Source organism: Pinus tabuliformis, chromosome J (genome assembly GCF_031772625.1).
Source record: "Pinus tabuliformis cultivar Carrire ecotype Pingquan chromosome J, CPIR1, whole genome shotgun sequence".
Lineage (NCBI taxonomy): Eukaryota > Viridiplantae > Streptophyta > Pinopsida > Pinales > Pinaceae > Pinus > Pinus tabuliformis.
Window position 1 is genome coordinate 1,522,281,861 of NC_142295.1, and position 20,339 is coordinate 1,522,302,199.

The window sequence follows — 20,339 nt, forward strand, 5'->3', positions numbered from 1 at the left end:
CCCAAAAGGGTGCGTGGGGAAATGCACCCCCAAGAGACTCCCCGTCCCGGGTGCGTGGGGTGCGCGCACTTGACCCTGGGCGATGCATCCCCGTGGAACACTGGTATTCATAATCCATACGAGGTATTTGGACATTCTCAATCTGAAGAATTCTCATAAGAAGAGTCGAATTGGTAACCCATCTATTTAGCATCATATCATCCAACATTGTCACATAGCAAGGCCTTGACTAACCGCTCTATCCCTCCACTGTTAATTTTGGTGTAGCTTGGGAGGTACTCCAAGCCCTAGGTTCGGGGTTTGTAGGGGAAAGTGCGACTTGTGGGCTTGGAACCCAAGCATGGGGTTTTGCACCCATTGGGATTTGGGCCAAAACCATGAAGATTTTGAGCATGAGAAAATTTGAGGTGTTAGAGCTTGGCATGCTGATTCAAACGCTTCGAAAATCACTGAAATCAAAGCTCTAGAAATTGAGATATGAATTTTTGAAGTTGATAATTAATTATGGATAGTCAAGTCATGTAGGCTTGATCCAAGAGACATGTCTCTTCAACAAATTCATGGAGCCCTTGGATTTGGTATAAATACAAGGTGAGGGAGCATTCATTTAGTCATCCATTGTGCAACACACATAGCCAAAAAGGAGCTCGTTGGAGGCAAGGGAATCTCTGTCTTACCCGCAACAAGGAGAGGACAAGTACAGGAGGGCCGAGGACAGCTTGAGGACTGTTTTAGGGCTGGTTTAGGGGTCCAAAAAGGAGGTTGAGGGTACTTGCTAGAAGGGCGAGGCCTTAAGGAGTTGAACGCAGGTCTATTTTAGGGCTTTTGTATGGGCTAGAACCTTGTTTGAAGGGTGTCGTGAGCTACAACAGGGTTGTGTGGTAGGCTGCAGGCCATACCACCACAACAAGGGTTAGTGTGGGCAGTATTAAGGGTTGTTTTGTGCCCTAACCTTCAGCGTGGAGGAGAAGACTCATACTAGGAGAGGCCATAATCATTCAAAGGTTGTTTGGTGAATGGTTTAAGGGTTGTTGTAGTGTGTGGGTGCCCTACCTAGTCATAGTAAGGAACAACAACATACACAGACTTGGACAACAATTTTGATGTGTGTTGTATTCATGTTTTTGGGTCAGATTTGGATCAGTTTACCAAGCAGCTTATGGGTGCCACATGTTTGGTTAACATGGAGTGTTGAATACCCCAACTAGGAGCAGATCTCACGGTGGATGGATGTCCTAGGTGAGGACATGTTGATGAAGCCTAGATTTGTGCAATAGCTCCTCTATTGCAGAGCAAAGGGCGGATGTGGAGAAGTTTGTGGGCAACCAATAGAAGGGTCTGTGGGCAACCAATAGAAGAGTCTCCTAGGTGTGAGGATGCCCTAGCTAGGTGCAGATGCTACAACGAGGATTGGTCACTTGTGGATTGGTTGAGGGCACCGTTAGAGTGGACCAAGTGTGGGTGATTGGGCACTTATGGTCTGCTGGAGGAAAACATGATAGTGTCGAAGTTGGAGCCCAGTGAGCAACACCTTGATGGACAAAGGTAGTTGCGAGAGAGGCAGTTGTTGAGCTCAAGGGTTTGGTCAGCCAGGAGCAGATTGAGCAACCCTAGAATTGTATGTGGAGAAGGACTTATACAAAAGATGATGGGTAGTCCTCCTAGCCTGTGTTCATTGTGGGAGATGGAAATGTTGCAGTGATAGGTGGTAGCCCTCAGTGCCCTATGTTGGTCTTCATCGAAGCAACACAGGAAGATCATAGTGGGCTAAAGTCCCTGAGTAGCTGAGGAGCAACAGTGGGAAAATTGAGAGTTGTTCAAAAGTGGAGCTGTGAACAACTCGACATGAGTCTCGATGTGTTGTGCCCTTGATGGACTAAGGCACAACTAGAGAGCAGATTGACATCAAAGGTTCAATTGCCAGATGGACTTGGAGCATTGATAGAAGCAAGTGCTGCAGATCAGGACCTGAAGGACCGGGCAAGTACAAGGTACGACTGAGAGGAGCTTAGAGAGCATGCGACAACCAGATGGTTAGAGTATCTTATTGAGGGCAGATTGCTTGTCGATGGACTGACACCAAGCCCTGGTTTTGTATCTTGTACTAGTGGATGTATGAGGGCCATTATCCCTAGTACGGGAGCCCTAGACTATTGTATTATATCAGTTGGATTAATATAATGAAGTTGAGTTGAAAAATGTAAAAAGTTGTCTATATTCTGTGCATATGTGGTTTACTGTTGTTTATATTCCACTGTGCAATGTAGTATCATTGAGATTCTTGGTTTGGTAGCGTCAGAGATTTTAAGATTCTATCCTAGACCCAAGGTCGTGGAAATTCAACATCCACAAGATCAGAGGACAATGCTGGTGAGACCGATGATTTATAGACACCCTCATCATTGTCTCTCTCGAAACAAACCCTACCAGGGTTCTCTCAGAGTATGTTCCACCCAATGTTTTTAAAACTGAAACCGGTGACTGGACCGGTCCACCTAATGAACCGGTTTACTTACCGGAACCAGTCTAACCGGGACTGGTTTGGTCTAAACGAACCGGTTTTAAAAAATACATTAAATAATTAATTTTTAATGAAACAAAACTATTTTTAAGATGTAAAACCATGATTCCAAGCCAATAGAGACAAAATATGCAAATTTTGCTCATTTATATACCATGTGAAGGTGAATATATCAAAATGGCACCGAGTACAATACATATCATCGACAAAATAACAAAATACATAAGAAATGAGGGTCTAAATGGCCTATAAAGTCCAAAAACAATGCTGCAAGCTATGAGGCCATTGGCCTACTACAAGTCTACAGTGTACACATGATCAATCATCAAGTTCATCACCACTACTAGACACAGGATCACCATCAGGAGCTACATAGACATCATCTGGTTCAGAGTCTGAGGATGCCTCAGCCTGATCTGCAACCTCAGTATCAATGCCACCAATGACAATAGAAGTGGACCTAATGGAAGCATGAGTTTGTTGACCTGCATGACTAGTGCCTTCCATTGGTTCTTTGCCTTTCCTTGATGCCGCTACTAATCCTAGTTCTGATGCCACCACATAATCTGCATCATGCCCCGCTAAAGCCATGTCGATATCAAAATCAGCCTCAAACACAGGTTCTTTAGTCTCCTCCACCCATTCTGATGTTGGATCAATATCGTCCAACACAATGGGATTTAGATCAGGAGTTTTGCTCATCATTTGGAGCTCTGATTGCATTTATTGTTTACCCCCAAACCATGAAATCCTGAAAACCATTAAGTCTGCTGAATTTTGAGTGAAATCTAAAATTCTAGTTTCTCCATATGAAATCCAATGAGGTCGAAACCACTCTCAAACATCCTGAGTCATTTCATGGTAATGTTAAAAATTTAAGTAAAAGGATGAAAATGAAAATTAAAGGAAATGTCACTTTCACTTTTACATTACCATTAATTTCCAACATTGTTAGGGTTGAAACACCCTTAGTTTCCCCCCAAAACCCCTAAAACACAATGAAAAATATGCTTTTTTAACTTTACAGTGGGTGTGCGTAAAACCGGCCGGTTTAGGACAGAATCTGCCGGTTTGATACAAACCGGCCAGTTCCGTCCTAAACCAGCCAGTTTCACCGGTTAGGGCAAAAAAATGGCGAAATGGCCTTTCCAACCGAGTTTTTTGCCCAGTTTAGACCGGCGGCCTTGCTAACCGGCCGGTTAGACTGGTAACCGGTTTTTAAAAACGGTTTTGAAAACACTGATTGTCCACCAGGACTATTCTTATCTTGGATTCCCAGTCCTCAAAGAATATCAGTCATCTACAACTACTCTTATCTTAGATGCCATATCACATCCTCAAAGAGTATCGAATGCTAGATGCTTACCCAATCCTCCATTGTATCTTCCCCAAATGAAGATAATAATGATGTGTCTATCTCTCCTTCTCAACTAGAGAGGATATACCCATTCCATTGAAGGAATGTACCCATTCCTATAAAAGGAATGTAACCAATCTCCCTCTTAATCAGGGACTTGACCAAGCTCCCTCTTGACCAGGGACTTGCTTCCAATAGGTCTTTAGGTGGATATCATGGGGCAAACAACTGTTTGTAGGACTCCTTCCTTCATTGTCATGGATTTTTTCTTTGTTATGGAGCCTACATCCTTTTGGGACTTATTGTAGGGCACAAACCATCCATCACTTTCATCCATGAATCATGTCAGTCATGTCATCCTCCTTTTCATTGGAAAGTGATCCATTAGTCCATATCTGGCCTGCCTTCTTACCTTGCTAACTTCTTTATGTCATGTTTTCTTTAGGACTTTTCATCCTACCACATGATCATCAATTGTAGATTACATTTACAACTCTTCCCTTGGAAGCCCCGCATTAGCCCATCCAGATATTGTTCAAAAATAGAAATGAATATTAAATCAAAATTACCTTTGTGATGGTCTTTCGTCATGACATCTCCTTGTTTGTATCAACATCTTGCATACATATTGATACATCTCCAAAAGATATACAATGTCAAGGGTCACTTTCTTTTTCACACTTTATCAAGATCTTTATATCTTTCCCATGGAGATATCATAATCAAATCTTTTAGTCCTTGGATGTTGATTGTCTTCTCCATGGTTGCATTTTTCATAATCTCTTCCTAGGAACTTCCAATCATAGTTTCTTCAACTTTGTCAACCATATTTTATTCTATATGAGGACATATTATGTCGATTTCATCTAGTTAATGTGTGAACCATGCCTTCATGCATCCTTTCAAAGGAGGATATCTTTTCTTTTGATCATGCCCTTGAGATAGAGCATTCATCCATGATATCTGCAACCATATGACATGAATTACTTAAATATATGCATACATACCTCATCTCTTCCTTTAGGTCATCTAGACTTCCTTCAACAACTTCCTTGATTGAAAGAACTTCAATCACCTTGACCTGCTTTGCTTCTTATGACATCATACCCTTATTCCATGAATCCCATACAAGGTGGAATTCTCGTCGAGACACTTGCCCCTTTCAGTAGGTGAACCTTCCAATGAAGATTCCAACAGAAGATCTTGATCATCCTCATCCAGCAAATGTTCCTTTTGAATGATGTATGATGAGCTTTGTATTAGATGACCTTTTTTTCTTCTCATAAGTACTACTTATGCTTTTAATGAGGTTCCCAAGAGCTGCATCCTTCTATAGATGACTACCATAGACTTCTATTTCAGCTATCTTTCATGCTTCTCTATGATGATGTCACGAGCTCTTTCTTTCAATCATGTGCTTCTATGATGACATTATGCATACTATCATGCTCCTTAGTGATTCATGATAGTTATATTTTACAACAAAAAAACTTGAGACAGAAACTTGAAAAGAACTTGGTGAGGAAGATTATCTCAATCATAGTAGAGGTCCTTTACTTCCTCCTTGGATTTCTTCTTTTCAGCTTCCTCCTCTTCTTCAGTGATATGGGCTTCTTCTCTTCCTCTTTTGATGTTTTCCTTCTCGAGTTTAGGACAATCTCTCTTGTAGTGCCCATATTCTTGACATCCATAGCATTGAACCTTTGCCATATTCTTATTTCTTTTCTGAGGACCAATTTTTCCAAACTTCCCTTTTCTTTTAGCCATAGTAGCATATGCTTTAGTTTGTTCATTTGATCCTACATCAAATTTTGCCTTCAACCTGGTTTCTTCAATTTTACATAGAGACCATAGGTCTTGGAATGGAGTAGCTTCCTTCTTCCCATAAATGCTTAATGTAAAGTTACCCCATTCCTCTGGTTGTGCATTTAGTACTATGGTAGTCGTCTCCTTGTCAAACATTATTTCTCCCGAATCTTGAAGTTGGTCCCTTATTTCAGATATCCTCATAAAGTATGAGGTTATTCCTTCTTCTCTTGATATTTTCATCTTGTAGAGTTCTTGTCTTAACGAGATTACTTCTCCTGTAGTGCTTACGGAAAACAACTCTACAAGTTTGTCATATATTTCTTTTGATGTTTCAAGTTTAGATACATAGGGAATGAGGGGATCCTTGATGGATTCTATAAGAATCCTTTGAGCCCTTACTTCCACTTTCATATACCTTGCAAGTGCTTGAGCATCTTCTTTTGGAGGTTTGGTGATTGAGCCTTTAACATGTTCCATGACCTCATTTTCTATGAGGTTCAAATTTGTCCTTTTCTTCCATGCAAGAAAATTTGAAGCCCCAACCAACTTGTTGGTTTCCTTGCAAAAATACATCTTGACAGATTCAGATGTAGACATAAATCTACTTACTTGTAAAGATGCTTCTTCAACTTGCTGCATTCTCGAGTTTGTTGATGATATAGGAAATTGAAAACTTTTCATTGATGAAGATGGTTTTCTTCAAAAGTGATCCTTGACTTCAAAGAGAGGGAGATCACCTTAGATCTTTTGATGATGACGACAACATCCTTGATCTTGCTTCCCTTGGATGAGTAGACTACAGGTTGCTTTGATTTGTAGATCTCTTCAATTTGAGTAGAGGTAGGGTCTTTTGTGGTCTCCTTCCTTAATGATGATTTGAGAGAGATTCCCAAAAATGCTTCAAGTATAGACTCCTTTCCTTGAACAAGCTAGGGTATTGATACTTTCTTCAAAACGATGATGTAGTCCTTGTCTTCAAAAATCCTTGGAGATGATAGGATCTTCTTGATGATTTGATGCCCTTGATGCCTTTCTAGAACTTTGATCCTTGGGAGATTTAATGTCCTTATTGAGATTCCCTTCCTTGATTTGTCACCTTAGCTCTGAAACCATGTTGAAAAATCTAGGGCATAGGGGTGAGGTGATTTCTCTTGCAATGATAACTGTTTGTGATGCAATGTTACTTAGTCTTTATTAGCTTCTTTCTTTCACTTGATTTTATTAATGTTTTCTATCATCAAACATCTACCAAATCATAAATAAACATGAGACAAGGGACACAAAATGTAGGCAATCAACCAAGGAGAAAACCTCTCCAACTTGAGAGGAAAACCCAAACAAGTTCTTCTTCTTATAGAATCTTCAATTGATGAATTCCAAGACCAAGACCCTTTACCTAAGAACCTCTACAAGACCAAGTCAAACCTTGCTTCAAGTCACAACAATTTCTTCTTGATGCTATTGAAATTTCTTCCTTCTTTTTTAACCTTCGATCCTGCAACCCTTGCCTGAAATCTTCGACCTCCATCCTGCAACTCTTGGTCTCCTGCAGTTGACTGCAATTCTGCATGTGTGATAGAATTAGGGTAGCTTTAGCCCTATTCCTTCTTCACTTGGCTTGTGTTATACTATTTGTGACTTCGTCTTGCAAGATAAACTACTTCCTTGTTATGTTTCGGCCTCTTTAAGATAACTGTTCTTTGGATTCGCTGCAATGAGAGAAACCCTAGCCTCCTCGCATGTGTGAACAATATTAGCCCAAAATAGTTCAAAATTTCCTTGCTCTTCCTTCTTCTTTGTCTTCTCCTTCTTCGCTTGATGTGAGACCTCTTCTTCGTCTTTGTGCTCAAATTCCTTGTGTGATTCGATTCATTGACTTGAATGAGGTCGAGTACCCTGTATATAGACTTCTTCCTCAAGCTTGTAGGCCGACGTGACTTGATCCTAGGCCGACATGTCCTCTTGGTGTAGGTTTGTTGTTTCATTTGAAGGCCGACTTGCTTATAGCTCATGGACTTGGTCTTGGAGGGTCTTTTGACTCTTACAATGACTTAAATAAATACATAACATGCCCAAGAAGGGTCTTTCATACATGATATTGACTAAATTGACTTTATGACTTAATGACCAAACCTAATAGCTCACAATGGGAGCTTCATCTATAAAATAAAATTCCTTGAGCATGAAACCCATGTCTCAAGCATACAATAATTTTATTTTCCTTTTCATTAATTACATAAAATCATGATTACACGTGTCATTATGAAGACCGAACCTAGTTACATATTTCAACACCCAAGACATCAATGCCTGACATTTGGGGAATTACTGCCATCAAGGGTCAGTCGACCATAGCCATAAAACCGAGCACATTGAAATGGGGACTAGGATTGGCCATGACTGACCTCCAAGAGGTCTAGGATACCAACTATACAAACACTTTCACATCAATGCCCTAGCATAAATAAATACAATAGATAGATACAATAATCATTACACTTTTGGCAAAAAAATATAGGGTACACTATAGAGAATCTAAGGTGTAACAATTTGCTCTAAGTGATTTTGGCACTTTTTAAATAAATGTGGACAAAATGTCCTTGAAATGGCCCTACAACCCTGAAATGTCATTTCCATACTATGATATAGCCTTGAAATGTTTCATGGCTATATCCCCTTCTTTCCCCCTCTTTTTCAATATTTGAAAATGCAGAATTCAATTTTAGGCACCTTTGACAAATGTTTTTCAGTAATTTAGTATCAAACTTGTATTGTTTTTTAAATGGTTTCCATGGTTTTAGGTCATAGTTCACATTGATCTTAAAGAGTAAGCACTACTACTTGAAGCAACCCTATATAGATTTTCCCTCTTAAACTTGTAATAAGGATGAAACATTCTAATTTCTAAAACTCCATATGGCCCAAATTATAGCATGTGAAACTTATAATTTAGGAGATAGATAAGATAAGATAATTATATTAATATCTGATGAATGACCACAAAAAGTAGGTCAATGGGATTGAAGAGTGCAACCAATATGAATACTATGTACAAATGCAAACACAACTCCTAGAAATGTTAATAATATAAAGAAAGAAATCTACATAGGTATAACATCATAACATATGTATAAAGGTATAAAACTGTGACAAAGTTACGGTGTTACAAAATACCAAGTGAGTTTAAGAAACTCAAGAAACTGTCGAGAGAGAGAGAGAGAGAGAGAGAGAGAGAGGATGATGAGGTCAATGATGTCAAGGACTCTTGAGATTAAGGACCGCACGTGAAGGGGGCAAACAAAGAATTGGCTCGTTGTTCGAGCCTTTCAAACCATCGGGGAGTCCTTTTGTATGATCCAAGGGGGAATGTACAAACAAGGGATACTCCTAACATCTAAGGTCATAAGAGGGAAATGTCGAATGGATCTTTGGCTACTCCTCTAGGGTTGGGAGGTAGCCTAATGGGAGGGAGGTACTCTACTTTGAGGCCGTCTGGAGTTTATCTCTTTCGCACTATGAGAATGTGTGACCTGATGTACAAACCCATACTGACGAGTCACTTTCAATGATATTAGATGGCCTCCCTGAGAGGGAGGTTATGGAGAAACCTAAGGTCTCACCATTTTATTGTTTAGTGCATTCTGGAACTATGTTTGCTATTTGTTGCTTCGATATAATAGGTTAATGAGGAAATATGAGCCTTGAAGTGATTATTCAAGTCATCCTAGGGTGAGGCATGGTGTGCAAGAGATGAGATTTGTGGAAAAATATTTCCTTGATGAAGAGGGCCAAGTATATCTCGTCTTGATACTGAAAGAAAGTAGAGAGGGAGCCCCACAAGTCTCCCTACAAAGGAAATGATAGTGTCCTATAATCCCATGGTATAGGGGACACCTAAAAATAAGGTGCATCTTCGTCTTTGGCTCTTGAAGGTGGCAGACCTGGTAGATCCTATTAGATCAAGTCTCAAGGTATATGGTGATCTGTCTCGATTTAGATTCGATGGGAGTCAACCTAAAGCTGTCCCAAAGGGATCTCGAGTGAGTGCATCCAATGCTTACACATGGAAGGGGGCGAATGATGAAGCCATCTTGCAGCGCCATAAGGTGCTCTAGGTAGGAAATTTTTGAGCCTAGGTACGTCGGAGGTGAGGTCCAGGGGACTTGAGTGTACAATTTGTAGATCTCGTCTCTGATGGCCTAGTTCAGTACCAGTCTAGTCAGCAAGAGATGGATCAACACATCAAGGGAGAATTTGAATGGGGTTAAGCGCTTTGGGGAGAGAGTAGTCCATTGGAGAAGTTGAGATGCATTTGAGAACTAGCCTTATGCCCAACCTGAGGGAGGATATGAAGCGAGAGCCTCCAGGAGAAAAGTGCAAGGTACATATACCTTTCTCACCATGTGGTAGTCTCTGAGAGATTGGATTCTATGAAGGAAACCAAACAAGAAATGACCTTGAGCTAGAGAGGGTGGATGCCATATTTTGCTTGGATGATGGGTTGTGGAACCATTTGCTTACATCTGATGATGCGCCCTAGACGCAAGGTTTGTACTCTCTCTAGCCTAAGTCCAATGTGGTTACAACAAGCTCGCTCCTTGGATCTTGGAGCCATACAAAATTGTGGGTATAATAATTGCCTTTTTTAGGTGGGGTTTAGTCAAGATGTCTTGAAACTACACTTGGAAACACTATCTCTTGATGATGGCCAAGGAATCGTACCCTTTACTAAGTCGAGCCTGGAGGGCCTGCTGCAACCCAAAGCGAGGTTCCATGAACTAAACTCCCAACCTCCAAGTAAGTGTAAGCTATGGTGATCTTGATCTATGTCCGTCAAAAGTAGAAATGTAAGTTTGTAGGAGAGCTCTTTGATGCATTGAAGATTAGAACCTTAGTTTTACCTAGGTTGACCATCAACTCTTGGAGGTTACAAAAACTAGCTAGTGCATTGATCTGTAAGCCCTCAAGAGTAGAGGCCAACAAGACCAAGTCAATGGAAAATAGGAGCAAGGAAATCAAAACCTGATGCAGGAGACAACCATCCCCCTTTTGGATATGATCATGGAGGAAATTCATCGATATATATCCCAAACAATGGAGCACCACCCTTATTAAACCCACGGGTAAGAACGGGTCAAAAGGGAGGACAAGTGACCCTCATTAAACTCGCGTTCTTTATCCTTACCCGACGGGTTTTGTACAAGACCCGTTTACCCTTATAAGACCCACGAGTAGCCTATAAAACTCCCATCGGACCCTATAAGACCCTTCGAGCAGCAAAACCCCCAAATTGTCCAAAAATTTGTCTTTTTCTTTTTTGGAAATGAGGTGGAGGAAAAGGGAAATTGACATTGGTATTAACCATAGATGGTTTGAGGAAACAATATTCTCTTGGTTTTGGCTTGTATTGAAGATCTTTGAACGACAATATGATTAGCAAAGTTTCATCTTATGTCTGGCATTCCATCTTCTGTCTCTTATTGATTTATATTCCCAGGATTCATGTTTAATGCTATTGCAATATGAATTTGAAGCTAAGTGTGGTTTTTGTCACGTGGAAAAAGGCTTTGGATGAGGTGCATTGTAATTCGTATCTAAGGCTTTTGTTGCTTTTACTTAGTGGTTGACATACGTTATCTATTACATGTCATTTCATTGCAAGATATGTTATTGATTATCAGCCTAAAGTAGGAGTCCTTCTTAATGTTATTTCAAGTTCATTCAACCACATCTTTGGAAGGGACTTTTACTCTTTTATTTCCAACCATATTAAATCTGCAACCATTACTAATTTTCTGCATGTTATAACAACAATTATTTCTCCCAATATTTATCATCCATAACAAGTTCTCGTTATTGCTTCATAGCTCCATATGCCCTTTAGGATATTTGGCACTAGTCTTTCTCCATCAATCACCTTTAAAATAAAGCTAATAAACTCGATACAAAACTATTTTACCAAAGTAACTCTTCACTTCAACCAAACTCTTCACTTCACACATCTTGGTCATGAGTTATGGCCTTAGTAGTCCCTATGATGGATTAGTTCTTTCAATTTGCAACCCCATTTTGCTTTGGGTTTTTTGGAACAATTAGTCTCCACTTGATTTTTGCCTTCCTTGTATAAGCCCTCATACTCCTTGGGGGTATAATCAATCCCATTGTCTAATTTCAAGACTTCAATCCTCTTCCTTGTTTGGTGTCAACTAGAGCTTTGAACTACTAAAACTTGCTAATGACCTCATCCTTGGTCTTTGAGAAGTAGATCCAAATATTTTGAGAGAATTCATCGATAAATGAAACTTATTACATGCTTCCTAATATTCATGCTAAGAAAATTAGTCTATAGACATCCAAATGCACCAAGTCTAAAATCTCCTTAGACCTGTGCTCATTGCATGGGAAAATAGCCTTGGCATGCTTGCCAAGTGTGCACCCTTCCCATACTCCTTGTTGGTGAATGTTGAACTCTAGAATACTTGTGACTATCTCCCTTAGATAAGGAGTGCTTTATGATGCAAGTACCTCATTGTCTTGTGCCACAAGCACAACTCATACAAGCCATCTTTGTTATGTACTAGGGCTCGAATAGGTTCATCCTATGACTTGTATTAATTGCCTTCACTAACCACCTATCACTTGTGCTGCTTCTAGGTTAGATTCCTTTAGCTTGATGAGGACCTACTAGGTCTTGAACTCTACTGCATGGCTCCTATTCCCCATAACTTAAATTGAAAGCAAGTTGTTCATGAGAGCTGGAACAAACAGAGCATTGTTAAAGTCTAAAAGGTTACTTGATTAGAACTAGAAGGGAATGGTACCGACTCTTGCTACTGAGTACTTGACATCATCACCAAGTTCTACTGAAGCCTTGAGTTGTTCCCTTTCAGATTGGAAAAATCTATTGAGCTCATGTCATATGCCGATATACCCCATTGTCCACATACCAAGTATCCCTTGGAAATGTGTTGGTAGAAAGGCAAGATGCCATCGAGAAATCCTTCTTGAATTTGGTAGAAAACTCATTCCTTTGAGTTTCTCCAGAGGTTACCATTTGCTTTTGCTACTACTGCCCTTTACTCTTGTTCTCATTTGGACACTATGATGCACAATTCCCATGCTTATGATAAATGATGCATTTGATCTTGCTCAAGTCCATCTTCCTTGTCCATGAATTTGACTCCTCATTATAGATATGAGATGATGTTATGAATTATTGCATATATTGTGGTTTTTATAACCTATAAGGATTGGAATTGTCATTAGTTTCTTTTTTTGCTTAAAATTTACCACATTTTAAGTTTTTTTTTTTGTATTTTGGCGAGTCTTATAAGGGTCGTTCACGAGTCTTATATGAGTAGACGAGTCGATGCCTCGCCGAGTCTTATACGAGTACGAGTCATGCAACATTGATCCCAAAGAGGGTCTGTGAGATAGGGGACCCGTGATTTTCCCTGAGGTTACTTTGGATGAAATTGGAAAGGCCATGTACCATCTTGAGGTGTTTTAAGACTAGCTCATAGTCTCATGACAACTGCTTGTAGGGTCTCAAATATGCCAATGTCACAAGGTCTCTGAAATAATGCCTCCCTCGATAATGTGTCAAACACTTTTTGCAATTCAAGAAAGCAATTGTAAATCTTCGAAGACAATGAGGGGCCTCCTCAATAATGCCTCGTAGTGTGAAGATGTGACCAATCGTCTGATAATTTAGGCAGGAATCTACCTGTCCTCTGGCTTGTTAGAAAATCAGAAAGGCAGAAATACTTTTTTATGTTGATAATTACTTGTGATATTATTATGTTCTTATTAATATCTTTATGTTCTTCTTTATCTTCTTCTCATCAAGCAATTATCAAAGCAAAAACATGAAGATCAGGTATACCAGAAGTAGGCACTCAGCCAGGGCTAAAACCCCTTGATAGGGGAAAACCCAGTCTGAACTCTTCCTTCAGTAAATTCAAATTTAGACAGACCAAGACCCTAGACCCAAAGACCTTCTCCTCCACCAAATCAGCTTTCAGTAGTTTCTTCTTTTTCCAGCAACTTCAGCCCAACAACAATCCAAAAATTTGATTTCCTAGCTACAGAACTTCGACCCCAGCTACAACATTTCGGCTTAGCAATAAAACTGCAGTTTCGGCCCTCCTGCAGCGTTAGTTCCTTCACACGTATGAGATAAGAGAGAGAAAATTTCCACTCCCTCAGGTAGATAATGTCCTCCTTCGCTAGCCCTTTCCACATCTTCTCTTGAAATTCACACTTTTTATGGCCCCAGAAGCTGCAGATCGAACTTGATGAGTGCTTCAAATGAGGCTGAGTTGCTGCCTTTATATAGGAGTTTCTGCCCCTCTATTAGGCTGACTTGTCCAGTTTGAGGCCAACTTGGTGGAGGAGGCATAATTGACCTATTTTATAATAAAATAATTTTCTTTCTTGACAATTAAACACCAAGAAGGGTTCTTTACATTATGACATGAACAATGACACTTGACATAAAGCCTATAAGCCTGCAATGGAGGGTTTGACCTATAAGCAAATGACCCAAGCATGAAACCCATGCTTTAATAAGTCAATTTCTTTAGTAATAATTTCTTTCTTTCTTTCTTTCTTTTGTATTACATCATGACTCAAATACAATTATGAAGACCGATGCTAGTTACATTCTTCAACATGGCCTTGAGATGACAGCTCTCCAGCTTGTCACAGAGCCACTAGTGTAGAACTGTGGCATAAAGCTTGGAGAATGCATGACCCACCATGATAGTCTTAGAATTGCTTTTAGGTTTGTGGATTGGATCAATAATGTGTTTGGTCCAGGATATGGGGAAGCTTGTGCATACCACATGATTAAATAAATCATTGATATGGGAATCATGGGACTGGACATGATGCTTGAGGAGTTTGGCCCGGATCAGCTCCATACAAATGAGTGCCAAATTTCTTGGGAATGACATTTGAATGCCCCATATGTAAACTCGTATGTGAATATAGCAAATAATTCCACATTGCCTTGTATTGCTCTTTTTAAGATGACTCATATTAGTGACAACATACTCTAGTTAGTAGTTACCCATGATATGTTCATGCCATTTCATGTGATGCAAAGCTTTCCTGACCCAGAAGGATTAGTCTCTAGTCAATGATCAGTCAGAAATGTCTGAGTCAACGTTTGCAACCAGCTACCAAATGTATGGATCCTTGCCCAAAAAAATCATTCTTTGGTTAATTATCCTCAACGGATGATTGACACATGGTGTGATCATGCCAGATGCCACAACTTATGTAAGAAGTACTAACACAACCCTTATTTGGCATGGAAAACAGACAATGATGGCTTATTAGAAGTTTTATTTTTCCACCTTTGCGTTGAACATTTTCTTAGTTCGGATTTGAGTTGAAACTCGCAAACTTGCAACATTCTGTTTTAAGTTTGGATAGAGAAATACATAACTTAGTTTTAAATTTCATGGGTTATGGACTTTTAAATGGGAAAATAAAAGCCCTATTTCTATATTTAGGTAAAAAAATGCATGATGTTGATATGGGAAAAATGCTTTCCGATTTAATGAAGTTTGAAATGCATGAATCTCATATGTTAATTGAGGTTGAGACCTAGCAGAGAAGACTCGGTGTTTTATCTCAGATTTTCCTGGCTTTCTCTCTTGTAGCTTAATTGGATATGATTCAATTTCTAAGTATGCCTTTTGTGATGCTATCAAACTTGAAATACGTCTATTTGCAATTACTTTAACAAATAATTTTCATCTCAAGTGTTTTACTTACATTACGAAGCTTTGGATGTCATTTTTCTTTCAGGTCAATGCATTTGATCATATCCGAGTCATTGCATATTCTAGGAGTGCAAAATATTTTCTCCATATATCTTCTAGCAGCTATGGAGATAGTAGTAAGCCTGTTGATGGAAATAGTAATGGAATTGCCAGTGAACAGAACAAAGGGAAGGGCATTCAAAACTCTTATCTGCAGGAAAATCAGGGGTTCTGTAGACGTTCAATAATTCCTTCCATTAGCATAGACATACGGAAAGACATGAGCATGACTGTGGGTGATGGACACCGAGTAACGATATTAGAAATGACAGAAACAGATAAGGCAGATCTAGAAGCCTGCAGGCAATGTGATCCTCCTGGAGCAGCAGCTACTCAAAATATTGACAACTGTAGTGAACAGCTAAAAAACATATCAAATTTTCCCTCTCAAAATTTGATTCTGGGACAGGAGACAGGCCAAAGTGAACATGATTTGACTGCAGATAGTGACATCCAGTTTCTACCAATATATCCATGGCTAACTGCAGATGGCCAAACAAATACAACCATGCTGAAAGCATTAACACGGCGAGTTGTGGGAGTTGTCATGCAACAACCTGGAATTTTGGAAGTAAGTTTAACATACTTCCAAGCTGGTTTTCGTGTTTCTGGTTGAACAATGATTTGATTTTATCATCTTAAACTAGGTATTTGGCTTTTATTTATTTTTTTATCAACCATCTGCAGGATGACCTTATCAAGCAACTTGATATTTTAAACCCACAGGTATGGGAATTTCTATGGTGATTGTTTAGTTTAAAAGTTCACTTTTGTTTTTAACTTCTGTTTGAATCTATTACCAGTCTGGTACAATATAAGTGTGTAGTAATATTTATGTTGTTTTGGTGTTGCTTCAGACTGCCAGAAAGTTGCTACAATTACTGGAGTTGGACAACCATCTTCATGTGAGGACAATGTATCAGTCAAGTAGCTCTCCTCCAGGCATATTGAAAGGTGTGATTGGAGCTAATTTTGAGAAACAAAAACCAGTTTGGAGAAAACACTATTATGCAAATCCACTGAGTACTACAATCTTATAATATATTGCCATAATATTCTGAATATATTGTCTTGTCTTCAATATCCTTCATGGGGCCAATTCATGTGTCCTTTCTATATTAATTATCACAAATTTACGTGCCAACCCTTCGTGGCTAGGAAGGGAATAGTCACCTCTTGAATGAATTTGATGCATGCCTGTAAAAATGGCTCCTATGATTTTTTGAAGAATAGCTGTCAATAGCACTCACACTAGAATTTTGAGCTGCAGTTTATATAATCGAATTGGAATCAGCAGTTCATTGTAATGAATTCCATTTCTTAATATTTCCCACATCATGAAAGATGCACTGCATACGCATCCCACTTAAAAGCATAGAGGGAGGGAAAGCTAGAGTCCCTAAACTGTGATTGTCTTCAACCCGGGATTTTGGATAAATTCGTTTTAGAAGCAAAAATCATCACAGTTGAAGCTGTTAGGTATTTTGCTTCTTGCTGTATACTGTGTTGAATATATTCTATTTTCAAATCCTACAGCCAAGCAACGCTTAAAAGCTCCTGTCAAAGTCATGGTTGGATTGACTAAATTTTGACCAGTTATGTTACTTGAAATAAGTTCTTGTATGGTAAATCATTTGTAACTCTCGTATGTAATTATGGCAAATGAAATGCCATTTTCTTGTATTGTGAAGATCGCTCATTTTCTGAAACAGTGTATTTTCTAAATCATCTTGTTACCGATTAACCATCTTAAATGGCACGAGGCAACATTTTAATAATTTTGAAAAGTAAAGTTGGTTACTGATGTGACACCAATTGACTGTGTAGATAATGTAAAGCATCTTCTTGGCGTATTAATTAGCACATAGGAATGTTGTCCAGCCTATTTTGAAGATGAGCAGCGGATAGTAACTATATAGTTGGCATCATGCTTTTGTCAAGTATTCAAAAGGTGTAACACTTGCCGGTGAGCCCTGTTTTCACACCAACATAAAATTTGCAGCAATATGGATGAGCTTTGAGTTACCTAATGTGATGTACTGGTATATCGCTTGTCTCGCCACTAATGTCACTATTGTGCTAATTCTATGCTGTTAATAGTTGTAACTGGAATCAATGATCAATTGGCATTTGGTGATAGGAGGGTTGCTTGTAACAGACTAATTAATCTGTGCTAATTCTGACTGATAAACATTTCGGACTTTTGCTCGCAACTACTGATAATAAAAAAGCTCACAGGTAGATTTCAACCATTGTCATAAAATAAATCATACTAGATTTCCCACAAATATTTAACTTAATAAATGAACACCCATCTTTAAAACAAGGATTTTCCATCTTCCGTCCTTTCTCTTCTTATTTTGAGTGTGCAAAATAAATAATTACGCCGAAGGCCTTTACAAGGGGGAGTTCTTCGAGCTTTCTTCGTCTTCGGCTGTCCGCATCCAATCGACGGACGCCAGTTGTTGAATAGATGTGAAAGAATCGGTGAACTTTTAATTCGCTAATAAATGCACTATGAACCTGTGACAGACGGCCTCTGAACTGGGAAGCTACATTTTTCGTTGTCAATCACGTGTCACGCTTTATTTATTTTACAAAAACTGGGTGTTGCCTTCAAAATTTATGCTCGGTCTCCATCATCTGTGTAGGTTTCAATCTAGGGCATGTAGCCTTAGATTATATCATGATTCGTCACTTATTTTTTCTGATTTAGCTTAAATAAAGAACAGAACAGATACTATGGTAATATAATTTTGTAATACTATAATTCTGTAATAAGATAATAATTTTTTAATATATAAATAATAAATTGATATAACATTGATATAATCTTATAATAAAATGATTATTTTTAAATAAAAAATTGATATTGATTTCAATGTTGATAAAAGTTACAGTGGAAGAAAATTGTTCAGAATGGAATGATGTTTTTAAAGATTTTGCAAAAAGTTTTAAATCTATTCTTATTCTTTTCTTTTTATTGGTAAATTCTTTTAATGGTAAAGGTGTTTGTGGTTATATAAATGTATTCTGCTAAATTTGGTACGGTTGGTTTTACTTTCAATTATATAATTTTTTTGTTTACATCATTTAATTTTCGTTTAAAGAAACACATATTTTTTTATTAGTTTAAACATGAGAAACACATATTTTTTTATTAGTTTAAACATTTTATATTTTGAAAATTTTAATGCATTTTTTTCTACTTTTTATTCAAAATCCATCAAAAGAATGTTAGAATTATAAAAATATTATTTTTTTAATTATGAAAATCAATAATATAATAAATAAAATTTAGATTATGAATGCCATTATATTTTATATAATTTTTTAAATTTTTATATTTAAAATATAGGTTAACATTATAAATATTTAGATGAACTTTTGAACAACCCTCATTTTTTTTTGTTTGTGAACTGACGGAGCGATGGCAGGATTTCTTGAGTTTAGGGTTTCAGTAGACAGGTTTGATGCCGCCGCCGCCCCCAGACAACTTCTGAATACTGAAACGGCTCTGAGCCCAGCAGCGGGAGTCACAGAGCTCGAGGCTACCCACGGGATCTGGTCTGGTTTACCTGATGAAAAGAAGAAAATGGATTCGAACCAAGGCAAACGATACTGGAGGGCTTCCCCCCACACTGGTCTCGGATCATTATCCACAGGATGGCCCTGGCCCCTCTTCAATGTCCGGGGATATATTTCTCAAAATAACCGATCCACACTGTTACATATGGATGCGTCCTCCTACGCGGATGTTTGGCCCTGCGTCTGCGAAAATGGGGAACAGAACCCTGTACTTCTGCCCCAAACAGATATACCGCACCCTATGATCGGCACCAGTTTCTTGAGCAAAGGAGCGTCCTTCAGCAAAAATGGCGCTTACGGGAAGGAAAAACGCAGCATGTATTCAAGAGATCGATCCTGTAGAGAGACGATGGCGAACCCTAGCTCCGCCGTCTCATTGCCCTTGGCCGCCGTCGGCTACTGGATCGCTCTGAGCATGAATAAGTTCGAAGGATCGGGGCAAAGACCAAAGGGTTGTCTCTTAACAGCAGATCCGCATCCGCCCCTGCTCCTGAGACAAATACAGGATTCGAAAACATATCAGGACATTGGCCCACCCTCTCCACAGATTGAATGGGGAAAAAGGCATACAGAATCTTCCCCATCTTCCACATCATTCCAGATTCAAATCAGACTCCTTAGCGGCAAAACCATGCTACAATGGGTAAGAGCGACGGATCTAGTGCTAGACCTCAAGCTGGCTCTGGAGATCAAGTTGGGGACTCCCTCTGCAGCATATCGACTTCTCCACGCAGGTAAACAGCTTGAGGATCTCAACCCCCTGTCTTTTTACAGCATCCAGAGAAATTCCTCCATAGAACTCATCCTGCGTTTAAGAGGAGGCGCTGCAGGACAGTCATCCTCAGCTAAGGCTTTTTCTTACAAGGATGCTGTCCATGCTAAGACTCCAAAGAAAACAGATCCACCTGCTCAAGCTCCTAAGCCTTTCCTGGTGGACAAACTGGAGGAAACCCCCTCCATAGAAATAAAGCATCCATCGCTGGATGAGCAAACCCAACATTTTGCGGATCAAGGCCTTATATGCAGGTTTAATGGGCTATGGCCCCGCACAGCAGACCTCTACCAATGGATCCACTCTAACTGGACCAATAACTGCAAGGTTCTGCTATGCTCAAAAGGATTTTTTATCGTAGTGTTTGCCTTTGAGACGGATTATCAAAAAGCCTTAACTGGTGGCCCATGGTTTTGGGGTACCGCTGGCTTATTCCTCACTCCTTGGTTCCAAGAGTTC

General features: G+C 39.2%; 1 protein-coding gene across 1 annotated transcript in view; it reads left to right on the plus strand.

Moving 5' to 3' along the window:
* The window catches only part of LOC149233289 (uncharacterized), a 213,629-nt gene extending 196,523 nt beyond the window's left edge, over window positions 1–17,106 (plus strand). The window contains 3 exon segments of the mRNA XM_089379723.1: window positions 15,507–16,091; window positions 16,208–16,246; window positions 16,378–17,106. Coding sequence (XP_089235849.1) covers window positions 15,507–16,091; window positions 16,208–16,246; window positions 16,378–16,560 — 807 coding nt within the window. The 3' untranslated portion in view covers window positions 16,561–17,106.
* The last annotated feature ends 3,233 nt before the right edge of the window (window positions 17,107–20,339 follow it).